At 41.0% G+C, this 27,895-nt stretch overlaps 2 protein-coding genes across 4 annotated transcripts; one reads left to right on the top strand and one right to left on the bottom strand.

The window, feature by feature from the left end:
* Nucleotides 1-55: 55 nt before the first annotated feature.
* avpr2b.1 (arginine vasopressin receptor 2b, tandem duplicate, 1) lies at nt 56-2,227 on the top strand. Its single transcript, XM_061687839.1, has 2 exons — nt 56-893; nt 2,019-2,227. Exons 1-2 carry the CDS (start codon nt 65-67, stop codon nt 2,225-2,227), a joined length of 1,038 nt encoding a protein of 345 aa, XP_061543823.1. The 5' UTR covers nt 56-64.
* On the bottom strand, nt 1,558-27,722 carry crbn (cereblon). 3 transcript variants are annotated; one of them, XM_061687838.1, is made up of 11 exons: nt 27,633-27,722; nt 27,305-27,429; nt 27,009-27,211; nt 24,233-24,382; nt 20,773-20,935; nt 18,812-18,874; nt 18,646-18,730; nt 18,393-18,508; nt 13,263-13,327; nt 8,715-8,846; nt 1,558-2,320 (listed from the first exon to the last, which is right to left on the bottom strand). In XM_061687838.1, the coding sequence occupies exons 1-11, from the start codon at nt 27,703-27,705 to the stop codon at nt 2,299-2,301; spliced, it is 1,197 nt and encodes a 398-aa protein (XP_061543822.1). In that variant the 5' UTR covers nt 27,706-27,722; the 3' UTR covers nt 1,558-2,298. The 3 variants fall into 3 exon arrangements, with proteins under 3 accessions (XP_061543822.1, XP_061543820.1, XP_061543821.1); XM_061687836.1 differs by lacking the exon at nt 1,558-2,320 and adding an exon at nt 5,397-7,292; XM_061687837.1 differs by lacking the exons at nt 1,558-2,320; nt 18,812-18,874 and adding an exon at nt 5,397-7,292.
* Nucleotides 27,723-27,895: the final 173 nt, after the last annotated feature.

Here is a 27,895-nt window from a genome sequence, read left to right as displayed (position 1 = left end):
GTTTGTTTGTTTGTTTGTTTGTTTTGTTTTGTTTTGTCACATACCTCCACGTCTGGCCGAGAGGATGTCAGCGGGAATCAACGACAGCGAGCAGGCGGAGCCGAGAGACGAGACCCTGGCCAGGGTGGAGATCACTCTGCTGGGCATCATCTTCTTCAGCGCCGCCGTCCTGAACGGCGTCCTGGTCCTGGTCCTGTGGCGGCAGCGCAAGCACGTGAGCCGGATGCGCGTCTTCGTCTTCCACCTGGCCCTGGCCGACCTAGTGGTCACTTTCTTCCAGGTGTGCCCGCAGCTCATGTGGGACATCACGGACAGGTTCGTTGGGCCGGACTTGGTCTGCCGCCTGGTGAAGTACCTGCAGGTTCTGGGCATGTTCTCGTCCACCTACATGATCGTGGCCATGACGGTGGACCGGTACCAGGCGGTGTGCAACCCCATGGTCAAGTTCCAGCGGACGCAGCGGCGCGTGAACGCGGCCGTGTGCGCGGCGTGGGGGGTGTCCCTGGTGGGCAGCCTGCCCCAAGTGTTCATCTTCTCCCAGGTGGAGGTGGCGCCCGGCGTGTTCGACTGCTGGGCCAAGTTCGTCCAGCCGTGGGGGCTCAAGACCTACATCACGTGGACCACCGCGGTCATCTTCGTGGTGCCCGTCATCACGCTCGTCTTCTGCCAAGTGCGCATCTGCAGGGCCATCCAACAGAACCTGCACCGGAAGGCGCAGCGCGGCGTGGCCGGCACGCTGCCCCGCAGAGCCAGCGGCGTGGCCGGCATGTCCAAAGCCAGAGTGAAGACCCTCAAGATGACCGTGGTCATTGTGCTGGCCTACGTGGTGTGCTGGTCCCCCTTCTTCACCGTCCAACTGTGGTCCGCGTGGGACACCGATGCACCCAAAGAAAGTAAGAGTAACTCTATCAACATAAAATCAAATCAAATCAATTAATATCTTTACAAACACACTGTGTGTGAGTGTCTGTGTGTGTGTGTGTGTGTGGACTTCGATGACCACATGAATTCAACTGGGCAGAAGGTTTAGTGCAGACCGATACACAGAATGTGCATGTTTGGCCAGGGGTGTATTTCTGTGGGTAATACGGCTTTCTCTCACATACAGGCACACTCCAAAAATATGCATGTTTGGGATGTCAAACCCATTTTCCCCGAGGGCCACGTCGCTAGTGACGTTATGACTGTGAAAACCTACCCCATCATATTATTACACATACAATTGATTATTTTATACACATTGTTACAACAAAGTCGATTTGAAATCAGAAGTCATGGAAAATGGTGGCATGCAAACATTTTAGTGTGCACTGTTAACGAATGTATGTGCAGGAATTTTGGTGAAAATAAATGTTTGTAAACCCCGTTAAAGTGAAGAAAATCGCAATTTAGGTACCGATTTTCTGCCAGAATGAAAAAAACTAAATCAATTTAACAAGAAAAATAAAATAGACACTTTATTTGTTGTAGTGGGCCACATAAAATGATATGGCAGGGCCTTGAGTTTGACATCCACGCTCTACCTTGTGAATGTGAATGCTTTTTTTTTTTGTCGATATTGTATGGGCCCTGTGATTGACTGGCGACCAGTCAAGGGTGGATTCCGCCTGAAGTCAGCTGGGATAGGCTCCAGCTCACCTGCAAACCCTGAATAGGGTAAGAGGTATAGAAAATAGATCAATAAATGCACCAAATGCTCCACACTGCAAAATATTATTGTACTGCATGTTAATACGTGCATCTCGAGTATTCTAGATGTATAGTTGATTAGCATGATCCAGAATTTTTTAGAACGGTGCCAAGGATTTTCCTCAAAATTATTGAATCAGATCGTTATCTATCATTTCAATAATTAGAACATGTAACACTGCTTCTTATTTCCAGCAAACATATAACTGTTCAACAAGAAGAAAACTCAAACTGTGGCCAAACACATTAGAGATTAGAAGTTTGGATACAACTTCCTTGTCATTAGATTGTGCAGGTGCACCAAATGTTGTGACCTGTCGTCATTGCAGGTGCCACCTTCACCATCCTGATGTTGCTGGCCAGTCTCAACAGCTGCGCCAACCCCCTCATCTACCTCCTCTTCAGCGGTCCGCTTCCTCTGAGGCTCCTAAAGCCAGTTTGCCAGCAGGGCTCCTTCACCAAGGACTCCACGCACGATGAGGCCACGCTGGTCAGCACCTTCTACACCAGTTTTAAAAATCTCACAAATGACAATTGAAGGAAGGGTGGAGGGGGCAGGCGGTGAGGTGAGGCAGGCGGTGTTGACGCCTGCTGCATGCCGTACAGATCCTAATCCTCCAGGGTCTCTAGACTGGAAAGATATCATTTGTCAGTGACACAAGATATGTTAAATATGGCAGAAGTGTGTTCCAGATGCAGGATGTCGGACAATAACAAACCCAAGAAGAGGGGAACTGTGTCTGAGTGAGGTGCCAGAAAAAAGAAAAAGTCTAAATAAAAGTAATGTTCCATTCCATTGTGTTGGTGTTATTTGAGTAGTAGAACATTGACCAGACACCTGCACAATGAAGAACCGATACAGTGGTCCCTTGAGATTCAAGAAACACTCGTATCTTAAATAATCTTTCCCAATTGAAATGAATGGAAACGCTAATAATCCATTCTAGCCTGCCCCCCCCCCAAAAAACAACAAAACTGTTTGTAATGTGCTTTCTAATAAGAAAATAGCACTCCATAATATTGCACTATAATAAAAACATTGAACGTAAAGTATTAAACACTGCATCAACAAAAATTCATTGCGTCTCCGTCTGTTGTGCAACCTGGCCAACCGGGTGCAGTACAATACAGTCATACGGAAACAAACGAAGAGTATCACAACTACAATAGGTGACTCACTAAGCTGCAGTAATAATTGGTGGAGTATTGTTAAATTGTCTGTCTACATGTGTTGCTTCACAGTTTGCATTCAAATATCCATTGCTTTAAGTGTTACGACACTGTCATATAAATGCTATTCGTTAGACCGACTATGGTGTTTTGCAATGTTTGCTAGCATTAAGCAAAGTGGATTTATGGATAAATTATGTGGTTGTATTAGATACGCAAAGTGTAATTGTCTGTTTTATGTTTAGTTTGACAGTAAATTTCAACTGAGAGTGGCATTGCACATCGAGAAGCCTCTTTTTTAAAGACTTATTCACTATCTGCCAAACCTGTTGTGAAGTAACTTTGAGCTCACTGCCACCATACAGTGTTGTCAAATTTTTGCTTGCAATTCAATGCAAAAAAAAAAAATCATCCGAACAACTGCTCTTACCTTGAAATATTTCTAAGTAGAGTCACTTGTATCTCAAGGCACCACTGTCCTGTGCATTTATTCCAAGACACAGTCAATCAAGCATGATTACCATTATCGAGAAGCTGCATTTTTGAGTACTTGATTATTGAACCTATTACATGTAGTGTCTCATGAGAGGTGGGCTTAGGTAGCCCTAAGCATGATTTCTTTTATACTTAATACAGAACAGCGATTAAACTATGAAATTAGCATGTATGAATAAAATGCTCTCATAAACCTTATAGTGTTGGTTTTGGAGTCCTTTCTTTGTATGACTGTCACCAGGGTTTGAGAGAGTCCACAATTTTATGATTATTTCAGTCACTAAATTACAAGTACACAAGGCCTCAACAGCCATTTTGTTATTCTTATACATTTTGATCATCTAGTCTGAGCAATGCAGCTACAGTGGATATAAAGAGTCGACACACTCTGTTCAAATGCCAGGTATTTGTGATACAGAAAATTATGGCCAAGATAAATCATCAAAAGATTCACCATTAAATGTGACCTATGACCTATACAAAACAACAGATTAAAAAAAATTAAATAACATTTCAAGGGAATGTGGCTGCTCAGAATTAACTAATCACTTTCAAACACGGTAAACTGTAGTCAGCACACACCTGCCACAATTTGAAGTGCCTCTTAGTGATCCCAAATAAAGTTCAGCTGTTCTCGTTGGCCTTTCTTGATATTTCTTTGCTTTCTAGCAGAAGCCTGAAGGTTTTGTGGTAACACTGAGTGGTATAAGGAGCTATTCATAATTCCTTCCACCCGATCTAAGGTCCCAGTTCCATCTAAGATTAAAGCATTACTTGAATAGATGCTGTGACACACGACCAACCAGTTTTATAGAGCATGGGACTGCACTGGATGGAAAAACAAGCACTTGAACCAAACAAGACAGCTTTGGTATGTCAAGCAAAGACAAATGTGCATGTGCTGCGTGCCCAGAACTCTGTATTAAACCTCACTCTGCTCCAAATGCTCCTCTTGGATGTCATCTGGGAGGCCCAGTGGGCTGCATGTGTCATCCTAGCCGCAGGGATGCGTCAGACCCTCACTGCCCCCATAAGTGAACCACCTGGTTCCTCCCTATGTGGTTCCACTCTCTGCTCAATGTACAGTCTAACACCGCACACTAATGCAAGCTATAACACCCTATAGCTTTAGAATTCTGTCCCCAAACAAATGAGTCGAGTTGCACCTCCAACGCCGAACGCCACTGAGCTTGTACAAGTTGGGAGTTTAATTCAGGTGACCATCAAAGAACTAACTCTACACACACACACACACACACACACACACACAAATGTGCGGTGCGTTAAGGGAAGAAGAACTTTAAGAGAGGAAGAAAATACCTTGGAAATTATGTGAAGCAGACTGATATCAAAAGACACCAGCTTCACCATATGCATCGCAAGCTCAGTTAAGGTAGGGTTTGATTTGTTTTTACATTCGGATTCAGACTTATAAAACTTTATGTATTCCCGCAGGGGAAAGTTACAATTTCACATTACATTTTACAGTGTTAATAAAGATTTTATGTCTGCGACAGTTTGATTATTTCCTATGGGAAAAATAGCTTTAAAATGCATCCTGAAACAGATTGTTCGACCATAGAGGTTCCACTCTTACACGGACTTAAAAAAACAAAACAAAAAAACGTTTTCAACATTTTATAGTTTTTGGGACAAACACACCAATATGTGCCATAACTGCATTATATGTCAATGTTGTTATATGGGCGGCACGGTGGGCGACTGGTTAGAGCGTCAGCCTCACAGTTCTGAGGACCGGGGTTCAATCCCCGGCCCCGCTTGTGTGGAGTTTGCATGTTCTCCCCGTGCCTGCGTGGGTTTTCTCCGGGCACTCCGGTTTCCTCCCATATCCCAAAAACATGCATGAATTGGAGACTCTAAATTGCCCGTAGGTGTGAATGTGAGTGCGAATGGTTGTTTGTTTGTATGTGCCCTGCGATTGGCTGGCAACCAGTTCAGGGTGTACCCCGCCTCCTGCCCGATGATAGCTGGGATAGGCTCCGGCACGCCCGCGACCCTAGTGAGGAGAAGCGGCTCGGAAAATGGATGGATGGATGTTGTTATACGATAACATAATCTCGTTTTAACACATTGAAATTATTGTACATAACTTGGCTAGCAACAGACAAGGATATCGGTTCACTGCTTAAATACAAATGACTAGCCAGCCTAATCGTTTAAAGACATAACTGGCAACATAGTAGCCACAGACAGCAGATGGTGCAGCTACTATACTGTACAAAGCGTGTAAATACAGTAGCTAGCATTTTCTAGCTCTGGTTCTTTCCATTTTAGGAACAGAGGAGATGTTCACACATCTGTGGGTCATTCTTCACGCGTTTTGTTTTGGAGGCTAGTCATTGAACATCATAGTCCATTATGCAGTGATAACGATGGCACAGTGCGACATGACGACTTTTTGCTATGTGAAATAGCTTTCGTTTGGGTTATGTGCTTCATTGAGAGTAATGCCACTGATATTCTACAGACTACACAATATCAAGTTAATCTGTCAGGACAGCTGGGCATAAAATGTGAGTTAAAAAAAGGAGTTCAATTATTCCTCACTGCGATATGATCATTTGGTGCAAAAGTTGTGGCTCACTGACAGAATTGAGGGCGGTCCCTCTTTTGTTTCAACATCTTAGACCGTCACAACAGTTGACAAAAAAACTAAAACGGGTGGTGACACTCAATTTTCAAATTCTCTGGTTAATTTTTAAACACAGATCCAAAAGCAGTCAATGGTTGCCAACAAAATATTCACGTTCTAAGCCATGGCGCATATTGCAATCAGTGCAATTTTAATTAAGATAATTTATTACCATGAACCAGCATCTTGCAGCACATTTTGTCAATGCCGAAAACAGCAGCTTTACAACCTTAAAAGAAACCCAATCAAAGCACAGACTTAGAAATGACATCATTTTGCCATTTGTACATTTCTTGCTTGAGGAGAAAAAAACGAGTCAACAGTTGTAACATTCTAAATGATGGTTAAATACTCCTCTCCCACTTAGTCGAAATTAGTTGTGACCTTTAAAAGGGTTGTTACTACCATGAGAGCATAAAGCACCCTCCATTCACAAAAAGGTCCTCACATAAGTAGTCCATTATAGTCATCACCAACTTATCTGCATACAAAAATAAAACCCATAAAGTCAGCTTGAGCGTATGCAAGCAAACATTGACTATGACAGGCATCAATAAAGCAACAACAAAAACAGAAAAAAACATTTAAAAAAATAATAATAATGAAAAAAAAAAAAGAAGAAAAAAAACGCTCTCTTAATGAGATTTATGATTCTTTTTGGGCAGGACAACCGATTCTAGTGTCTGAAGCAGACTGGCTGTTCAAGCTTCAACCCCCCCCCGCCACATGGAGGACAAGAGCTGGAGGGCCAAAGCGTGACACTCTCATTTTGCTTTTCAGTCAGAGTGCCTTTAAACAGCTGGACAGAGGCGCACAAAACGGAGCTACACGCTCAAAGTAGCACGAATGGAAGCATGTATCTTTTGTCTTCACGAGTGCATCCATATATATAAATATATATATATATAAAGAAGCTTCAAGAACAATCTACCTTCCTCCTATAGCATATGCTGCTCAAGTACCATGTAAAGGTTGGATGACCTTTCCGCTAATATGATGGATTTACTGCCAAGGGTGACAGCTTGTGATGTAGTGATTATTTGGAGGCAACACAACCAGACAGGACTCAGTTTTTACACGACGAGGAAAAAAGGTCAGATGTCACAGGCAGAAGAGGCGCGAGCTGTCCCGCCCGTCGTCGCCCTCGCTGGGGGGAATACGGGGGAGCATGGCCGAGCGAGTCAGACCCCAGAAACGAGGTGGAGACAAGTCCTTCTTGGTGGCCGTGAACTTCCAACCCATGTGAGAGCCACAGGTTCGGCACTGGGCGATTGTCCAAGCGTACCTGAGCAGAAGAGGTGTACTGCATTCAGAAGTCATCCGTACAGAGGTTTTATTCCACCCTTTATCCTGTTCAGGATCACAAGTGAGCTGGAGCGCTGGAGCCAATCCCAGCTGATAAGAGGCGTGGTACACCTTGGACTGGTGACCAGTCAATTACAGGGCACACAGCAATTCATACCTAGCGTGCCCTAAAAAATGTTGTGAATCCTACCTGATTTCAGATTTTTTTGCTTGCATATTTAATCACACTTGAATGTTTCAGCTCATCACACCAATTTTATTATCTCACAAAGAGAATCCAAGTAAATATAAAACATAGTTTCTAACTGACTTTATTGACAAAAAATACAAAAGATATATATATAAAATATTCTCCCCTTTATAAATAGAAATATTTTTTGAAAAACCGTTGTCACATATAGCATGGGCATTTTATACTGCCTGTTCAAGTCCGGAATTAGCTCCCTTGTGTCCGGGTGGCTGTTCCCCATAAATGACAAGGACACGAAATGGGGAGAAGTCACTCTGCCAATATCCCAACGTTGGAGATATTAGCAGAGCCAGAATGGCGCCTTTGTTAGTGGTGAATGTTTATTCCGCCTTAATTTGCTGGATCTTTGTGTAAAAGAAACTCTTGACATCTGTTCCCTGCATTTAAGCTATCGATTTAAGATATCCCAGAGGATCAGGCGAAAGACACCATGTGTCCGGCGAATTGGATCCAGGGTCAGGATCTTTGGTGCTTTAAGGCATGTTCTTGATTGTGTTGGAAACCAGAGTTAACAGAGAGGTCATTACTGCCATTAGCAAGCAGGGCAAGCATCGCCGGCAACATTGCAAACTCCACACAAAAAGGCCCCAAACTGGAATTGAACCATGGACCTTTAGCTGTGAGCTCACCATGCTCAGGAAGCACAAGTTAGATCATGGGCCACAGTATCGAACTGTAAGATGGCAAACTGAACTGAACTACATGGTGGAAAGGCAGCTTTTGTGACAGGGAGCCAGCGGCACGCTGTGGCAAAACGTCAACATTTTAGTACGATACAGGAGAATAATATATAACAGAGTACCTTGTGTACAGTTAGCGTATGGATTAGAGTATTTGTATGCACTGAAAACATTGATCGACAGCAAAGGTTGTTTGGGTTCCTTGAAAGGCACTATATAAATCCAAGCTTCTGTATTATCATTATTATTATTATTATTAGTAGTAGTAGTAGTAGAACAGTACATGCTGTGAATGTAAACTGATTCTTGCAGATGGCTTTATTACTTGATAATAAATAAAATATTGCTTGATAATAGCGTGTCGCTACTTGAAGTTATGTCATAGAAAAAAGCAAGATGACACTTCTGAGTCATACAAAAGTTTTCGTATTAAACTTGTCACAGCGGGGTGTGGGAGCTACGAGCGAGTTACCCTGGAAACCAGCTATGGAGCGTGGACGGCCTGCCGACCAGGTTGAGGTTGTTAGCCTTGTAGACAGTCAGAGTCTCGTGGACGTAACCGTGTGGATTGACATAGGCAGCCATGGGGCCGTACAGCGACAAGCTGGAGGATGACATAGACACACAATCAGGTGGAGAAAACAATGGCTGTATAAAAAAGCAATTACAAACTGAGACCTCAGACACCTAAAATGTTTGTTTTCTTTCCGTGTTCCAGTAAGAAAGCAACAGATTCCAGTAACACTTTATAACTCCAAAAATGTATCTTTGGTATCCCATTTAAAACATTTTTTTTAAAAAACAACAACAAAAACATCAATTTGATGGCCCAATGTCCAGAACTGCCCCTCCATCTCATTTCATGTAACCTGCAAAAGTTTTCTACATTTTTTCCATGACCACTGTTCAAAAATACTTCCATCCATCCATGCCGCTTATTCTCACTCAGGGAGCGGGTGTGCTGGACCTTATCCCAGCTAACTTTGAGCGAGCGGGCTAGACCCATCCTAAATATGATAATCATCAAATGGAGGGGTAATTATGAAATATGATGGGGTGATTATTGGGTAAAAGACAGGATCTCTAACTACCTCATGCTCTGGCCACACACCAAGTCCATAAACAAACACAGCACAGCTCAGCTTCTGGCTAGCACACGTCGTGGCTAGCGTTGTGCTTTTGGCAGAATGTCAGTCTTTTAAATGGCATCACGCGAATGTGAATAGCAGCAGTTTATAAAAAAAAAAAAAAAAAAAAAAAAAAAGAAGTAGTGCGGGTAACTTCCAGCTGCATTTAAATAGCTTCTCCCAGGCTCTTCAAGTGGAGCCAAACAAATAACGAATGCCATTTTAAGTGCGTTTCTAGTATAATAATTTACACTGTTGATACTGTTACTGTTGCACTTGTCTGCACCCACCTTCTAAAAAGACTGTGTACTTGTAAGCTGTCGAGACTTTATTTTAAATGTCAATAAATCTGTTCCTGTCAACACCAAAGTTTAGCAGTTTGTTTTTTTGTTTCAAATATGAACCAAACTATGATCTTAAAACCAAGGTGCACACTAAACAGGGATTTTTGGCGTAACGTTTGAGCGGTTTTACATTTATATAGTTCCACAGTTATCATCGACCCACTGAGGGCAACCATGACTACGATGGGGCCCGTGATGGTGTTTGACACCCCTGGTTGAAGATATAGCTCCAATTTAAAAGTCAACATTTTAATGACAAACATCTATCAAATGCATAACCAGTCAATGAATGCAATTATTTTAGATGGATGTAAGTTCAAGCAGTTCGGCTCCAGTGTGTGTCTGGACAGTTTTAAGAGTGTGACACAAATTAAGTGTCATGTCGCTGTTACATAAGGTTGGGCCATGTTATTATGTACCTTCAGCTTCCTGGGAAAGTAATAACTTCTGATGTCATTGTAATTTAGCTGATTATAGCCATAAAGGTTGGCTATTCAGAAGTGACAAAGAATTACACTTCAGTCTTGTTCAAACTGACCATTAGCAGATATTAATGAGAAATTACCCAATCTGCAAAGTGCGGTTACAATGTCGACAGCGAGGTCTTCATCGCATAATGACTGTGTGGAAAATGATGTTGCAAAAATACGTTCAATGCCAATAACACTAATATAGTATTTATAAAATATTGTTCTAAAAACATTGGTATACCATAACATTTATAACAACCAACTAATTGGTTTCTTTTCTGCAGTATGTCTTTATATATATTCTCCACCAAATGAATGATGGTTTCCATCTTTTAGTAGATAAGGATATACAGCTTAGCCTTAGCATAGAACTGATGACCATCACGTTAAGGCCAGAAAAGTCCAGCATTATTCTGCAATTGTACTTCTTCCAAATTATTATTATTATTGTTTAATATTTACATTCACTGGTTTGGCTTCTTTGTTAGTCAACAAACACAATTTAGCACTGTCGCCTAAAAGTAAGTATTACCTCACAACGGAGAAGCCCTGGAGCCCAAAAAATTTTTTTTTAATATGTCTACCTTAGCGGCACGGTGGAAGACTGGTTAGAGCGTCGGCCTCACAGTTCTGAGGACCCGGGTTCAATCCCCGGCCCCGCCTGTGTGGAGTTTGCATGTTCTCCCCGTGCCTGCGTGGCTTTTCTCCGGGCACTCCGGTTTCCTCCCACAAACATGCATTAATTGGAGACTCTAAATTTCCCGTAGGTGCGAATGGTTGTTTGTTTGCTTGTATGTGCCCTGCGATTGGCTGGCAACCAGTTCAGGGTGTACCCCGCCCCCTGCCCGATGACAGCTGGGATAGGCTCCAGCACGCCCGCGACCCTAGTGAGGAGAAGCGGCTCAGAAAATAGATGGATGGATGGATGGATGTCTACCTTAAAGGAAGAGATAGCAATTAAAAATTTTTTTAAAAAAACTTTGTAACACTTGTTAAAACTGTCAGTCTGACTTGATAGAAGGTGGAAAAAAAAAACAGCCATCTCTGGCACCATCTTGTTCCTCTATAACTTAAGAAACCACCATGCTCGAGGAAAAACAACCAATCAAAGATAGAAGGCTTGACTGAAGAGGTGTCAATCATTTGTTGTAGACTCACGGGGATATCACTCGCTCTCACCTCTTAGCTTGGGCTTCAAGAGCCTGGCCAGAAAAATGGCAGAAAATACACCTTCGGGGAGAAAAAAAGCGCATCCCTCCTTTGCTAACAACTAGGCATACGACTAGAAAATGAGGCAGAGCGAAGGGACTTCAAGCAGATTAGGATTTAGAAGCGACACAAAATTTCAGTTTGACAGATAAGGAGCTCTTTTTGATTTTTCATTGATTGTAAATTACAAAATATAAAACTTGAAACCCATAAATAACATTTGGTGTTATAGTAACACACCATTACACGTGAGGGCCATCAGAGACTTGAGTTGAGGTGGTGGGGGTGATTAGGGAAGTGAGGCTACATACAACCCCAATTCCAATGAAGTTGGGACGTTGTGTTAAATAATACAATACTTTGCAATTCATGTTCAACCTATATTTAATTGAATACACTACAAAGACAAGATATTAAATGTTCAAACTGATAAACTTGATTGTTTTTAGCAAATAATCATTAACTTGAATTTTATGGCTGCAACACGTTCCAAAAAAGCTGCGACAGGTGGCAAAAAAGACAGAGAAAGTTGAGGATTGCTCATTTACCACTATGTTACGTCACCTTTTCTTTTAACAACATTCAATACAATTTTGGGAACTGAGGACACTAATTGTTGAAGCTTTGCAGGTGGAATTCTTTCCCATTCTTGCTGTTCAACAGTCCGGGGTCTCCGTTGTCGTATTTTACGCTTCATAATCCGCCATACATTTTCAATGGGAGACAGGTCTGGACTGCAGGCAGGCCAGTCTAGTACCAGCACTCTTACTACGAAGCCACGCTGTTGTAACACATGCTGAATGTGGTTTGGCTTTGTCTTGCTGAAATAAGCAGGGGCGTCCATGAAAAAGGAGTTGCTTGGATGGCAGCATATGTTTCTCCAAAACCTGTATGTTACTTTCAGCATTAATGGTGCCTTCACAGATGTGTAAGTTACTCATGCCATTGGCACTAACCCAGCCCCATACCATCACAGATGCTGGCATTTGAACTTTGCGTACATAACAGTCCGGATGGTTCTTTTTCTCTTTGGCCCATAGGACACGACGTCGACAATTTCCAAAAACAATTTGAAATGTGGACTCATCGGGCCACAGAAAATGTTTTCACTTTGCATCAGTCGATCTTAGATGAGCTCGGGCCCAGAGAAGCCGGCGGCGTTTCTGGGTGTTGTTGATAAATGGCTTTTGCTTTGCATAGTAGAGTTTCAAGTTGCATTTCCGGATATAGCGCTGAACTGTATTTACTGACATTGGTTTTCTGAAGTGTTCCTGAGCCCATCTGGTGATATCCTTTACACACTGATGTCGGTTTTTGATGCAGAGCCGCCTGAGGGATCGAAGGTCACGGGCATTCAATGTTGGTTTTCGGTCTTGCCGCTTACATGCAGTGATTTCTCCAGACCGTAGATGATGAAATCCTTAAATTCCTTGCAATTGTGCGTTGAGGAACAATGTCCTTAAACTGTCAACTATTTTCTCACGCACTTGTTCACAAAGAAGTGAACTTCACCCCATCTTTGCTTGTGAATGACTGAGCAATTCAGGGAAGCTCCTCCTTTTTTTGCAAATCATTGCATTCTGTTTTTATTCATGTTTAACACAACGTCCCAACTTCTTTGGAATTGGGGTTGTACAACAGCTAACAGTTTCAAAACTGCTAACTCCCCTTTATGTGCTACTTTTGATATAATGAATGAATAAAAATGACTTCCAGGGGGAGGTCTTATTCTCTGGTACAATTAGCTCAACTTATGACTTTGGGTGATGAATAACATCTTTTGAAATATGATCAAATAAATGTTATGCTCTGCTGTAAAACACAATTGAGAGACTTTAATAAAATGTCAAGCACATACATGTTGCCTTACCTGAAGATTTCTTTTTTGGTGGTGATTTCAGTGTCTTGGCACTGCTTACAGCATAGTGATGTGCACTGAGGAAACAGAATAATCATTAAAAGGAAATAGAATAGATCATTTAAAAACCTATACAGCAATCTTCCACAGGACTTTCAATAGGTACACTTGCACACGTTGTCATCTAAGAAGTATTGGGGGGGGGTGGGAAGTATCATATGTTCATATGGGAAAATAAGTACAGGGAGTATAAGAGGGTTTTTTAGGTCTTTGTTGGGTGCTTCATGTGTGTGCATTACACACCTCTAACAGAACAGCGGTGAAAGTGAGCATAATATGTTCCCATTAAGGCTGCTTATCATCATTTATCACACAGTAACAAAAGCTGCAGTAACTGACTGGGTGACACATCCGGGAAGTACATATGTTATTGCTTCAGTTGGCCAGTGGCAACAACAATTTTTTATTTTTTTTAATGTAACAGCTTCAATTGACATTGATCGGTGCAAACAATGAACTGCAGCTCCAAAAGTAAATTACAGAAAATGTATAATTTATGCAATGACCAGATATATTAAAATACAAAAATCATGGTGCACCAAAAGTAGTATGAATCACAACGTAGCCATAAAAGGTAACAGCGGTTCTACTGAAATCCTTGCGTGGCTCAAAAAAAAAAAAAAAAAAAAAAAAGCTGCAAGCACTGACACACACATAGACAAAGCAGGACAACAAAGCTGTCATTTCCATAATTTATATCCTGTAACACTAAAAAAAAACTTTTAAGGATTTAAAGGAGGAATATGATGAAAATAAACTTTCTGATTGTTCGATTACAAAATGTCAGGTCTCTGGAGTGCCTGCCCACACATCAAGTGTGAAATTAATACGCCAGTGGTGGTTTTGTGCAAGTTCTATTCATTTGCAGTCTGGATGCTGAGGGGTGAACATCTGCTTTGCTGGAGGGGGTATCAGAGTCTCCAAAAGTCTCAAATAGCATCATAAAAGCTGTAAGATTTGCTGCTCACTGCTTTTATTTTAAAATTACTGCTCGAGGGGTTGGAAAATTTGCTAACTCAAAGTCGATAAGTTAGCGTTACAAAATAGCCGCTTGCGTGATCGCTGTGCCCTTTTGTCTGGCCAGGTCGTCATAGTAACAAAAGCCATAATTGGCATTTGCATGAGAGCAAACCAAGGAAGAATGTCAAAAACACTTTTATTCTGACAACAGAGAACGGTTTTAAATTGTGACAGAATTGTCCCATTGTCTCCTTTAAGAAACATCACCAGCTGTTTTTCTGTGTACGCTATGCTCTAAGTAAATGCAAATTATAAATAGAGCAGAACAGCAATCAAAATGTTCAAAGTCAAATAAATCAAACCGAATTGTGCATCTGATACACGGGTCTTGGTCTGCAAAGACTGTCTCATGGAAGCATACAACAAGTGCTATTGATATTACAATATATTAAGAATGACCATTTGACTGATTATTTATTCTGTCACAAATTTATTTTCATTATGTATTATACTGATTATAATCACTCAAGGCAAAATTCTATTTACACTCTGCTATATACAGCCCCCTCCAAAAGTATTGGAATAGCAAGGTAAATTCCTTTGTTTTTATACTGAAGACATTTGGGTTTCAGATCAAGAGATGAATATGAGACAAAAGCTCAGAATTCCAGCTTTTATTTGATGGTATTTACATCTAGATGTGTTAAACAACTCAGGACAGAGCACCTTTTGCTTGAAGCCACGCACTTTTCAAGTGAGCAAAAGTATTGGAAAAAGTGACTGATGGGTGTTTCTAGTTGCTCAGGCGTTGCCTTTTAGATTGATTGCTTAAACCATTGCTTTCATCATTCTCTTGTGGCTCCTTGTGACTTTGAAAAATAAATAATGGGTATTTTATTCAAATGAATTTTATTTTAGTTTGTTCGTTTTTAAATATAATTCTAAATGTGAACATTATGGTAAACGAGTAACATTAAAATAAAATGTTTTTAACATTTTTATCGCCCAAAACATGCGTCACATCCGCCGATGTGCGACACTTGAATATCTTCTATACCTGGCATACCCCACGTCTAGCAGCTCAGATTAATCCACCACACCACCATAGTGTTTTATTGAGCTTTTTGACCCTTGCCTGGAAGGTAAATGATGGATAAATCCAAGAAAAGAAAGATTTCTGAAGATAACAGAACATTTAATGTGGGCTGATTATTTTGCTTTCACAGCTGATGAAGAGTTGACTGCACACTCCAGTACACGCGATGGAACACAGAAGCAAACGTTGGTTCAGTGCCGGTGGATAATATTTGGATTTTGTCTCCTAAATACGAGGAGTACAGTTGACTGCACAATCCAGAACTACACGCAATAAAATTATCAAACACAGAAGCAGATGGCATCTGCGGCATTTTTCGTTTAGTGCGGGTTGGGTAATTTTGGATTTAAATTTCTTAAATACGAGGACTCAACTAGACTGAGTATTTTATTTGAAATTAAGCATCAACCAAGTGTAAAATGCTTTTTGTAACATGCAGAAATAAAATTCTGTATTTTCTGCAGCAGTTCGTTGATTTCATAAATGCAACATAGTTTTTTGTACATAGCATAGAGGTTGTATATATACATCATGTCAAAATGGGTTGTGGCTCCGAGTGCTTTCTTTTCATTGGGAGGCGTTCCCAAATGGCTCCGAGTAGAAAAGGTTGCCGACCCCTGGCTTAAACATTAGATAGTGCTTGATTTTGGCTTTGGGTTTCACCTTTGAAAACTGCATTTACTGTTAAGCAAACATAAAGACCAGAGAGCTGTCTATGGGAGAAAAGCAAACCATTTTGAACCCGAGAGGAGAGAGAAAATCGATCAGAGCTATTGTACAAACATTGGGCATAGCCAATACAACAATTTGGAATGTCCTGAAAAAGAAAGAAACTACTGGTGTACTGAGCAACAGACATCGCACAGGTCGTCCAAGGGTATCAACAGCACTTGATGACAGAAACATTGTGAGAGCTGTGAAGAAACACCCAATGACAACAGTCAATGACATCACTGCCAGCCTCCACAGGGCAGGGGTGAAGGTATCACAATCCACTATTTGAAGAAGACTTCGAGAGAAGAAATATACAGGCCACACCACAAGAGGCAAACCGCTCATCAGCAAAAAGAATCAGAAGGGCAGATTGGATTTTGCAAAGAAGTACACAGATGAGCCACAAAAGTTTTGGAACAAAGTTTTTTGGACTGATGGGACCAAGATTAACCTCTAACAAAGTGATGGAAAGGCCAAAGTATGGAGAAAGAACGGATCTACTTATGATCCAAAACACACAAGCTTTTCTGTGAAGCAAGGATGGAGGTAATGTCATGGGTGCTTCTGGAACGGGCTCTCTAGTCTTTATTGATGATGTAACTCACGATGGTAGCAACAGAATGAATTCTGACGTCTACAAAACCATTTTGTATGAAATATATCGTTTTGTATAAATATATATGTTGTATAAATAGATCCAAACTAATCGAGAGAAGTTTTGTCATGCAACAAGACAATGACCCAAAACACACAGCCAACAACAACAAAGGACTTCATCAGGGGGAAAAAGTGGAAGGTCTGATGAGAGAAACTGAAACTGAACTGCAAGACCTGAAAGAGGCTGCATTAAAGGCCTGGAAAAGCATTTCAAATGAAGAATGCAACAGTATGGTGAAGTCAATGGGTCACACACTTGATGCAGTTATTGCAAGTAAGCGTTATGCCACCAAGTATTAAATATTATTCACTTTAAGTTTATTTAATAATGTATTTTCCAATACTTTTGCTCACTTGAAAAGTGGGTGGCTTCAAACAAAAGTTGCTCTGTCCTGATTTGTTTTTAACACATCTAGATGTAAATATTAAGAAATAAAAGCTGGAATTCTCAACTTTTGTCTCATATTCATCTTTTGATCTGAAACCCAAATCGATTCAGTATACAACAAAAACAAAACAAAGGAATTGACCTTGCTGTTCCAATAACTTTCGAGGTGACTGTATATTTCAGAATCAGAATCATCTTTATTTGCCAAGTATGTCCAAAACACACAAGGAATTTGTCTCCGGTAGTTGGAGCCGCTCTAGTACAACAGACAGTCAATTTACAGAACACTTTGGAGAAATAAAGACATTGACAAAAAACAATTGTGCAAAAAGATGCAGAGTCCTCTAGCACTTAGAGCAGTTCGAATGACTAATATTGCAATAGTCCGGTGCAATGACCATTGTGCAAAGGGCGCTGAGACTTCAAGGAGTGTATGCGGTTTAAAGTGACGAGTAGTGCGATCATCTGGGACAATGTCGGTTGTGCAAATGTTACAGATACTCCTCAATCAGTGTGCAAATGGAGCAGATGCTACTCTGGCATGAGTGGCCAGTATATGCAAATAGTGCAGCATGGCGAGACAACTACAGTGAGTGCACGAGTAATACATAATTGGCCCCACAGAAATGTGACAACGAACTCAAGTCAAAAAATTGCCAGCTTGTTGTAATGGAATTATAGGTTAGGTGTTTAAGAAGTTGATCGCAAGAGGGAAGAAGCTGTTGGAATGTCTACTAGTTCTAGTTTGCATTGATCGGTAGCGCCTACCTGAGGGAAGGAGCTGGAAGAGCTGGTGACCGGTGTGCGGAGGGTCAGAGAGGATTTTGCACGCCCTTGTCTTAGTTCTGGCAGCGTGCAAGTCCTCAATGGTGGGTAGGGGGGTATCGACAATCCTTTCAGCAGTTTTGATTGTTTTGATATTTGTGGTAAAACACCACACACAGAACAAAGTCGCACACATTCAGGCATGCAAGGAGAGATGTCAGTGTCAAAAGGGCACACAAACAGTGCTGCACCTCTCGAGCTGGGTGGCTGGGGACGGTGGTGCCTTGCTCAAGGGCATCTCGACAGTAACCAGACTAGCATCTCTCCAACAACTAGATGCCATTTTTTATATTTTGTCCAAAGCGGGATTTTGACCCCCTCAGTTCCAAAGCCCACGTATTTACAGATGAGCTACATCCGCGCCATTGTTAATTTACAAGACCCGATATTGCAACATATAAAGTAGGTATTTTATTATTATTATTATTTTTTTTTTTTATACCCGATCCATGATGTCCAGCTCACAGCGAAGCCTCTGAATGGCACTGCCGATCTTCAGAAGCTGGAGCCTGAGCGAGTCGTCTATGGGCAGACAGGCGGCAACTCTGTAGGAAAAGTCTGACAGTAACCAGACAGGATGAGAGGAGGGAGGATAGGGGAGAAGGAAGGAGAACACACAGAACACAAACAAAGAGGCAGATTGCATGCGTGTACGTGTCTGTCATCGTTGTGCAATAAACAGAGCTGGGACTGACCTACGGCGTTTGTAGGGAGAGAGTCATCCTTCAGATTCTCATCCCACTCGTGGAGTTGCTTCTTCACTCGGTTCATGAGCGACTCCTGCAGGGAGGGAGATCACAAGGTTTACATTCACATTAGAATTGCTGATCTTGGTTTGAAAAATTACTGTTAGGCTCTTACAGAGTCGTAGAGGGCATAGACCCACGGTGGCCAGGGGGTCAAACTGGCACAGTAAAACTTTCTCTAAGATAAACAAAAGATGGCGATTATGTTAAAAAAAGATCAGAGCAAAAGTAAGCATACATCCACCTTCACTGTATTGTACAAATAGATAAAGTTAGACTGTTGTGTAAGATAACAGGACATGACAAAAAAAATAAATTAATATTGTTAATGGGATGGGAGACTTTCTTGCTGAATGTGCAGACTTCTTGTTTCAATACCAGGGTCATATGTAGAAGATTAACGCTACATAAAAGAGTTACTATAATGGGGATGTATTTAAGCTTCCAATAGTTGACGTTTTTTTGGGGTTTTTTTTTACACAGTAAACTATTCTGAACAAAAATATAAACATCACTCTTGTTTTGCTCTCATTTTTCATGAGCTGAACTCAAAGACCAAAGAGTTTTTATAGGCCTATTTCTCTCAAATATTGTTTACGAATCTGTCTAAATCTGTGTTACTGAGCATGTCTCCGGTTCCGAGATAATCCATTCACGTCTCCTTTTCAGAGATAATCCATTCACCTAACAGGTGTGGCATATCAAGATGTTGATTAGACAGAATCATTACTGCACATATGTGCCTTAGGATGCCCACAATAGAAGGCTACTCTAAAATTGGCAGTTTTATTGTATTGGGGGTTGTCAGAGAACCACTGTGACCACCATTTGCCTCACATAGTGCAACACATCTCCTTGGCATAGACGTAATCAAAATTGTTGATTGTGTCCTGTGGTATGTTAGTCCATTCCACTTCAATTGTTGTGCAAGGTTGCTGGATATTGGCAGGAACTGGAACACGCCGTTGCATATGCTGATCACGAGAATATCAAATATAATGAAAGGGGGGGACATGTCGAGTGACCATGCTGGTCATGCAAGAACCGGGATGTTCTCAGCTTCCGGCAGGAACATTCAATTCAGGGGCAATAGCTCTGCTCCACATTCCTGCAGTCCGCATGCCAATTGCACACTCGCTCAAAACTGCATAAAAAAACTGATAAAACTGCACATTTTACAGCGTCCACAGCTGAGATGGATGGATTATCTCAGCAAAGAAGAGGTGCTGACAAACAGATTTAGACAGATTAGTGAACAATATTTGAGAGAAATGGGACTTTTGTATAGATAGAAAGTCTTACATCTTTGAGTTAAGGTCAGGAAAAATGGGAGCCTGCGTTTATATTTGTGTTCAGTATAGTTTAGACTATCACCAGTGCGTCTGCTGGTAGTGCACTCCAGATAACTGACAAAGCAAAATTGATTTTCCTAACAATATAGTGTCAAATAGATGATGAAATTGCACTGGAATATTTGAGGTCAAACAAAATCCATTCCGGGGTGCAGGTCAATCACCAGTTTGTTTGAATTCAGGACTAATGTGGCCATCGGGATTTTTTATTAATTTTTAATTCATCCATTCTGAGGTCAAATAAAAAGCATAAAACATTCATTAACTGTAAAGGCAATGTTTGGACTAAGTAATATTTTGTAAAAAGAAGTGAAGAATACAGAGAAGGATAAGTCTCTTCACGTTTAACAGTAAACTGAGCTAACTTTGCAGCATACTTTCTGTTCTACTTTTATTATTGATGTTCCGTTGGCCATATTGCACTGAGCAGCCATGACAGAGAAACCTTTACTTCGGGTTCTATGGTCACACTTTCTACATGATCAGATTCTTTCATTATCCCTTCTGTAAAAGACACAGAAATGCTAAAGAAAAAGCGTTCTTAAGTGTATACATAATGGTACATACATACATATTGGTGGGTCCAACTCTTGTATTTTTTGTGTGCGTGGAATATTTGCCCTCTTAGAATTTTGGTTGAACTGAATTTTATGACTGCCAGGGCGTCCGACATGTTGAAGGTTTCTTGACTGGGTAATTAAAGTACATCAAATGTAAATTTTACCTGTTGGTAGCTATTCCACCAGCATTCCGCCTGCTTGCAGCTCTGAGTTGGGGGCTTGGAGGAAGGGTGCACAATGAGCCTGGAGAGTGGAGTTAGCTGAACAGCAGATACAGGATCAGGAAGGATTCGTTCTGGAAGGATTTGGACTTTGGCCTGTCGAATCCTGGAAAAAAACACCACCACCACAATGATAGACTGTACACAATGATAAAAGGTTTCAATTTTGACGCAAAAAAGGTACATGAAGAAAGATTGTGCATTATGGAAACAAGTTCATTAATCTTTATGAAAATATCATCTCAGTCTGATTGCATATCAGCTAATTTTATTCAAGAAAAGCTTTGTAGTGGAATGACAGCTTTCATGTCACCCTCACTGGAGCCACTTGGCGTACAAAAAAAAAGGTTAACAGGATAACTTGGTACCGGGTCATTTGTGAGCATTAGAGGCGCCATTAGCAAACAGCGGAAATGTGTCTTTATGAGCAGTGAGCTTCACTTCCTTCCTTAAACGTTTGGACTGAGGGTAGAAATCGTGACTACGACATACAAGAGGGTTATTTTTCCTCATAGACGTCATTGTAGTATGCAGCGTATAAGATATATTTCTACGCTGCTGCCTACAGGACATTTCCCCTGCAACGCCGGCTGGGCAACTTGCTCGTAAGTCCTTACATGCGCATCAAGAAACAAGGAGGAGAAGTAAAAGAAAGCCATTGCAAAAGTTAAAGTGATACAAAAAGTGCTACTAACCTTTACAGAAATCTTTTTTAAGCAACATGATGCCTAATATGTATCGTTACACAAGACAAAACATATTGCACGCATCCTCAAGAGTAAATGCAGGTGACAAATGACTTAAAAGCCGACTACAAGACTTCTGTATTACAGTGTGTCTGTCCTCTAGGCGTTAATCGTTATAGTCGAATTTGAGATTTGCAAATCCTCACCAGTGATTATAATTGCGTGCACAAATCATTATTTAACAGTTCGTTGATACTACCTACGTGGGCTTCGGGTGTCAATTACACAGAGTACAAGGATGATTCCTGCAGATTAATTATTAAGCTTTACTCATGATTATGTATGTTATAGAAATATAGTGGAACACCCGCTAAGGTGTCATAATTTCAAACAGACGTTCCCATTGGAATGTTTGCAGAACGATACTGACACCTAGCGGTGTTTATTATGCTGGCATTAGTGTACAGTGAAAATTAATTTAACGGACTAATTGGAGAGGCTGTTGTTTGTCCGTTAGTTATTTGTTTGTTAATTTGAAGTACTTTTTTCCGTGGCTTGAAAACACAGCACCAGTATTTAAATTTTTTTTTTTTTTAAATAAGTGTAAATAAAGTATATAGAGTGGCTGAAATAAGTATTTAACACGTCACCATTTTTCCTCACTAAATATACTTCCAAAGGTGCTACTGACATGAAAATTTCACCAAATGTTGGGAACAACCCAAGTAATCCATACATACAAATAAGATCGGAAATTAAATTAAATTAAATGTGTTATAATGTGAAATGGCACAAGGAAAAGTATATAACACACCAAGTGGTATTTATTTAATATTTTGTACAAAAGCCTTTGCTTGCAATGACAGCTTCAATACGCCTCTTGTATGGAGAAACTAGTCACACCCATTGCTCTGGTGCAATTTTCGCCCATTCCTCCACACAAGCAAGCAGTCTTCAAATCTTGAAGGTTGGGCTACTTTCATGGACCTTGAGTTTCAGTTATTTCCATAGATTTTCGATTGGATTCAAGTCAGGTGATTGGCTGTGCCATTCTAGCAGCTTTATTTTTTTCCTTTAAAACCAATTGAGAGTTTCTTTGGCAGTATGTTTTGGATCATTATCCAGATGAAATGTCCACCCTGGTTTCATTTTTCTCATCCTCATAGATGACAGCAAATTTTTGTCAAGAATGTCTCGGTACATTTGCCCATTCGTCCTTCCTTCAATAATGTGAAGTACCATTTGCTGTAAAGCAGCTCCACACCATCATGTTCCTACCTCCGAACTTCACTGCTGGTATGGTGTTTTTAGGGAGATGTGCAGCGCCATTTCTCCTCCAAACGTGGTGCGCATTATAGCATCCAAAGAGTTTAATTTTGCTCTCATCAGACCAGTATTTAACTGGCTTCGCCAGAGGTTGTTCAGCAAACTTTAAACACGCTTTGACATGCTTTTTTTCAGCAATGGGGTCTTGCGTGGTTGAGCGTGCATATAGGCCATGGCAGCGGAGTACATTACTCACTGTTAACCTAGTGGCAACAGTACCTTGCTAATTCCAGGTCATTTTGAAGCTCTCCTTGTCTCTTGGACAACTCTTCTGATTTTTCTTTCCACTCCTCTGGCAGAAATCTTGCGAGAAGCACCTGATCGAGGCAAATTTATGGTGGTATGATTGGCTTTCCACTGATTGGGGTATGGTTAGGGCTTTATGGCCCCAACCGTGCTCACTGGAACATTCAGAAGCTTAGATATGCGCCTGTAACCAATACCATCATTATGTTTTGTAGCAATTACTTTGCAATGGTCTTGAGACAACTCAGTGCTCTTACCCATCATGAGAGGTGTCTTGACTCACACCTTGGCAATGAGACCTTTTTGTACACCATCAATTAGGACTGAACCAGCTGATATTCATTCCCACTGACACTGGGCTGGATTGCTGTTTGATTATTGATACATTTTAGGTGTTGTCTTGGCTTTCCATGCCCTTTTTGCACCCCCCGTTCTTCATGTGTCATTTGACATTATTACACACGTTAATAAAGCTGGGACAGGTGGCAAAAATGACTGGGAAAGTTGAGGAATGCTCATCAAACACCTGTTTGGAACATCCCACAGGTGAACAGGCTAATTGGGAACAGGTGGGTGCCATGATTGGGTATAAAAGGAGCTTCCCTGAATTGTCATCACAATTCACACATTCATAGGCAAAGATGGGGCGAGGTTCACATCTTTGTGAACAAGTGCGTGAGAAAACAGTCCAACAGTTTAAGGACAATGTTCGTCAACGTACAATTGCAAGGAATTTAGGGATTTCATCATCTACGGTCCTTAATATCATGAAAAGGTTCAGAGAATCTGTCGAGGAACCAAAACCTTTCCTCTATTACAAATAAGCTCAAACTTTAGCTCTTGGTCAACACTGGTACTTTGCTGTGATGGCGTCGAAAGAAAGAAAGAAAGAAAGAATGAAAGAAAGAACGAAAGAAAGAAAGAAAGAACAAAACAAAGAACGAAATACAGGCAAAGAAAAAAGCAAAAAACACTTTAGGTGCTATGTAATCAATTATGGTGGTTCATTTTTTTTTCCAGAAATGTTCAATTTTTCCAGACATTTATGATTGAACTCCATTTCTACATGGATAAGAATTTAAGTTCTAATTTTTATAATTAGATATAGTTTTTGGTTCATGATTTATGAGATAATTCCAACATACCCATCTGCTTGAGTTCTTATTTCATGGACTTTGAATCTCTGTCTGCCCACAGCTTTCACTTTGACGGTCTCAATGCCGTACTCCTGCTCCTCCCGGTATGCGTAGATTTCTGCTGTAGTTCCGAACTCTGCGTCTGGCTCGCCTGCATCACTGCAAGAATCAATATACAATACTGTACTAGTGTGAACTCAAGCAAATGGCACGCACCTTTGCAAGAAAATGCAATGCCTGGTGTCCCTGAGGCAAGTGTCTTTTCATATTGTTCTCATCTACAGCCCACAAATGAGCATTTTGTGCACACGTTATACAGTGCCGTGAAAAAGTATTGGCCCTCTTCTTAAATTCTTATATTTTTGCATAGTTTTCCCACTTTGTTTAAGATCATAAAACAGAGGTAAATATCAGAGAAATTAACTTAAAATGCTGTTTTGACATGATTTAATTTATTAAGGAATAAACATTTTCTAAGTTACCTGGCCTTGTGTGAAAAAGTAATTAGCCCCCTTGTTAAATCATGAATTAATTGTGGCTAATGACGATTTTTGGTTAATTTTCACTGATCACACCCAAGCGTGATTACCTTCAGGCCTGTTCAATCAAGAAATAACTTAAACAGAATCTGTCCCGACAAAATCAAAATCAATCAATTAAAAAAATTGCAGCAAAATGACACGATTCAAAGAAACTCCAGAACAGTTGATAAATAAAGTCATTGACAGTCTGGAAAGGGTTACAAAAGCCATTTCTAAAGCTTTAGGATTCCAGCAAACCATAGGGAGAGCAGTTATCCTCACATGGAGAAAACATGGAACAGTGGTGAACCTTCCCAGGAGTGGCTGGCCTACAAAGATTACCTCAAGAAAACAGCAATGACTCATCCGGAAGGCCATAAAGGAATTCAGGACAACTTCTAAAGAACTGCAGGCCTCCCTTGCCTCAGTTAAGGTCAATGTTCCTGACACAGCAATAAAAAATAGATTGATGAAAAATAGCAGTCATGGCAGAGTTCAAAGGCGAAAACCACTGCTGACAAAAAGAAGATAAAGGCTTGTCTTACTTTTGTGTTTAAAAAAAAAAAAATGCTATATATATATATATACACACACACACACACACACACACACACACAGCATTTCAGAAAAAGAACATCATACCAACAGTCAAACATGGTGATGGTAGTGTCTTAGGTGGTAGTCTTAGGCTGATTTCCCCTTCAGGACCTGGACAACTTGCTGTGATTGATGAAACCATGAATTCTGCTCTTTAACAGAAAATCCTGAAGGAGAATGTTCAGCCATCAGTTTGTGACCTCCAGCTGAAGCGCACTTGGGTTCTGCAATAGGATAACGATAAAAAACCAGCAAGTCAACTTCTGAAAGCATTCAAAATAAAATGACGGTTTTGGAGTGGCCTTGTCAAAGTCCAGACTTGAATCCAATTGAAATGCAGAGGCATAACCTTAAAAAGGCCGTTCGTGCTCGAAAACCCGACATTTTTGCTGAATTCAAACAATTCTGCAAGGAGGAGTGGGCTAAAATATCTCCACAGAGATGTGAAAGGCTCATTGTCAGTTATAGAAAACGCTTGATTTCAGTTGTTGCTGCTGAGGATGGCCCAATCAGTTATTAAGTTTAGGGGGTCATTACTTTTTCCACACAGGGCCAGGTAACTAGTATTTTTTTTCCCTTCATAAATGAAATCATCATTTAAAAAAAGCATTTGAAATTCACTTGGGTTATATTTGTCTGATATGTACATTTGTTTGATGATCTTAAAGTGGGGGAACTATGCAAAAATATAAGAATTTGAGAAGGCAGCCAATACCTTTCAACGGCACTCTATCTATATTGTGGCCACAATAAAAAATAATAATAATACTAATTTTCCCCATGACATGTATGGGGCTCTGTAAACATTATTTCCTGAACAGTGTAAAAAGCCAGCAGCAGGCAGAGCAGGAACACGCTACACAATAGTCACTCATAGTAGTTTCTGGTATGAGCGTTATGAACGGCTACACAGGACGACATTTCTGGCGGGCAGCGACTATGCTCTCCCCTTCAGAATAATGAATGCTAAATGAAATGGTTTTCTATTGGAATCATGGCATGTAAATCATTAGTGTTGAATTTAAAATTAGCGCCCCCTTGTGGAGACATTATAAGGGGTCTTCAAGGATTTTGCCAATAAACGCGTAGAGGTTATCAACGATCATAAATTGCTTTTTTCTGTGCTTTTCCGCTTCAAATTAAATGTCATTACATCAAATTAAGAGTAAGTTAGTATTCTTAGAAAATGCTGGTGGTAGTGCGCAGGTCTACTGAAAGTTTAACAGTAAAAGTACTCAATGTACATTTGAATGGGTCCTATTTTACTGTTTATTTGTATTCTTCCTCTATTGGCGTCGTTGAATTTATAGCATTTAACAACATGTTCTTTTACATGCTCAATCCATGCATGTTCTACATTATACTGTATTGGGAATCAGCAATATTGTGGAGCAACCCCTGTGATTGAAAATTCTCGCAATGCGAGAATTTTTCGACAGGTTGCTATTCAGGCTACTCCCATCACTGGTCACTGGTCACAAGCACACACCCATCATTTCACCAATTCGATGTGCTGCATTTTATTTTTCACAAAGTACATAATGCAATGAGTTATAAAGAAAAGTATGTTTCTGAGAGGTGTTTCAAATGTGGCCCCTTTTAAATTTGAATACCTGCCAGGTAAAGACCTCGGCACAGACCTGTGTAGGAGCACGATGGCCATGTACCTGTGTGCGAGCACAGCAAAGGTTCGATCCCTCTGTATAACACTCCTCATCATGCTGACCTCCTGCGGCCTGAAGAGCTGCAGGGGCAGGGTCTGTCCAGGCACCAGCATCACAGCAGTGTGTGGCAGCACAGGGATGGTCTGACAACTGTCATCGTCGTGGACGGTGCGGCCGTGAAACTCCTCCATGTCTGAGCCCAGGTACTGTTAACACAAGACAGTGTTGAAGCCAAACAGGTGTTGTTGGGAAAAAAAAAAAAGTTCAGGGGAAAAAAAACAAGCTGTTTGGTGACTCACAGCGTGTGAAGTGGGTAGACTGGGGTCAAACGTGATAATGCTTGGCTTCGTTGCCTCCTCATTGTCTCGGTCTTCAGTCTCCATGTCATATTCCTCCTCCTCTTCCTCTTCCTCTTCCTCGTTGCCTGTTATTGTTGAGCAAGAAATGAAAGTCGCCGAAGAGGAACATTATTGCGAGGAGAGATAAAAGCAGCTGAAGAGGCTGCGTTTAGACTGAATATGGAATTATGTTACTGCGATAAAAAGAGCCAAGCTGTTAGCTGGATACAATTTCCTCCCGGGAGAAGACGCGCAGAGAATCCCTTGAGCCGGCGAGTTGTCCGCTTACCTGGAAAGAGCTGGAGCTGGTTGCCCATGTTATCGTTAACGTTGTCTTCGTCTCCACCCCTGTCGTCAGCCATATCCTTGTGTTTACAATGCAACTCTTCATCTATGGTGTGATGTTTAGTCACGCAGCAGCGCACTGGCTCACGAGCGCCCTCGTTCGAGATGGCCGAGGATACAGGAAACAAAATTGATATTGGGGTGTCCAAACCTTGACGACTGAGGGCCATTGCCACATACTTGGTGTTAATGAAACATGCTAAAAAA

This window comes from Phycodurus eques, chromosome 10 (genome assembly GCF_024500275.1).
Source record: "Phycodurus eques isolate BA_2022a chromosome 10, UOR_Pequ_1.1, whole genome shotgun sequence".
NCBI lineage: Eukaryota > Metazoa > Chordata > Actinopteri > Syngnathiformes > Syngnathidae > Phycodurus > Phycodurus eques.
This window is presented reverse-complemented; position numbering and strand designations above follow the sequence as displayed.

Coding starts and splice junctions, on each gene's coding strand:
- avpr2b.1 (XM_061687839.1), top strand. CDS start 65: ATGTCAGCGGGAATCAACGACAGCGAGCAGGCGGAGCCGAGAGACGAG. Junction 894..2,018: donor CACCGATGCACCCAAAGAAA/GTAAGAGTAACT, acceptor TCGTCATTGCAG/GTGCCACCTTCACCATCCTG.
- crbn (XM_061687836.1), bottom strand. CDS start 27,705: ATGGCTGACGACAGGGGTGGAGACGAAGACAACGTTAACGATAACATG. Junction 18,875..20,772: donor GGTGGAATAGCTACCAACAG/GTAAAATTTACA, acceptor TGTTTATCTTAG/AGAAAGTTTTACTGTGCCAG. Junction 18,509..18,645: donor TCTCCCTACAAACGCCGTAG/GTCAGTCCCAGC, acceptor GGTTACTGTCAG/ACTTTTCCTACAGAGTTGCC.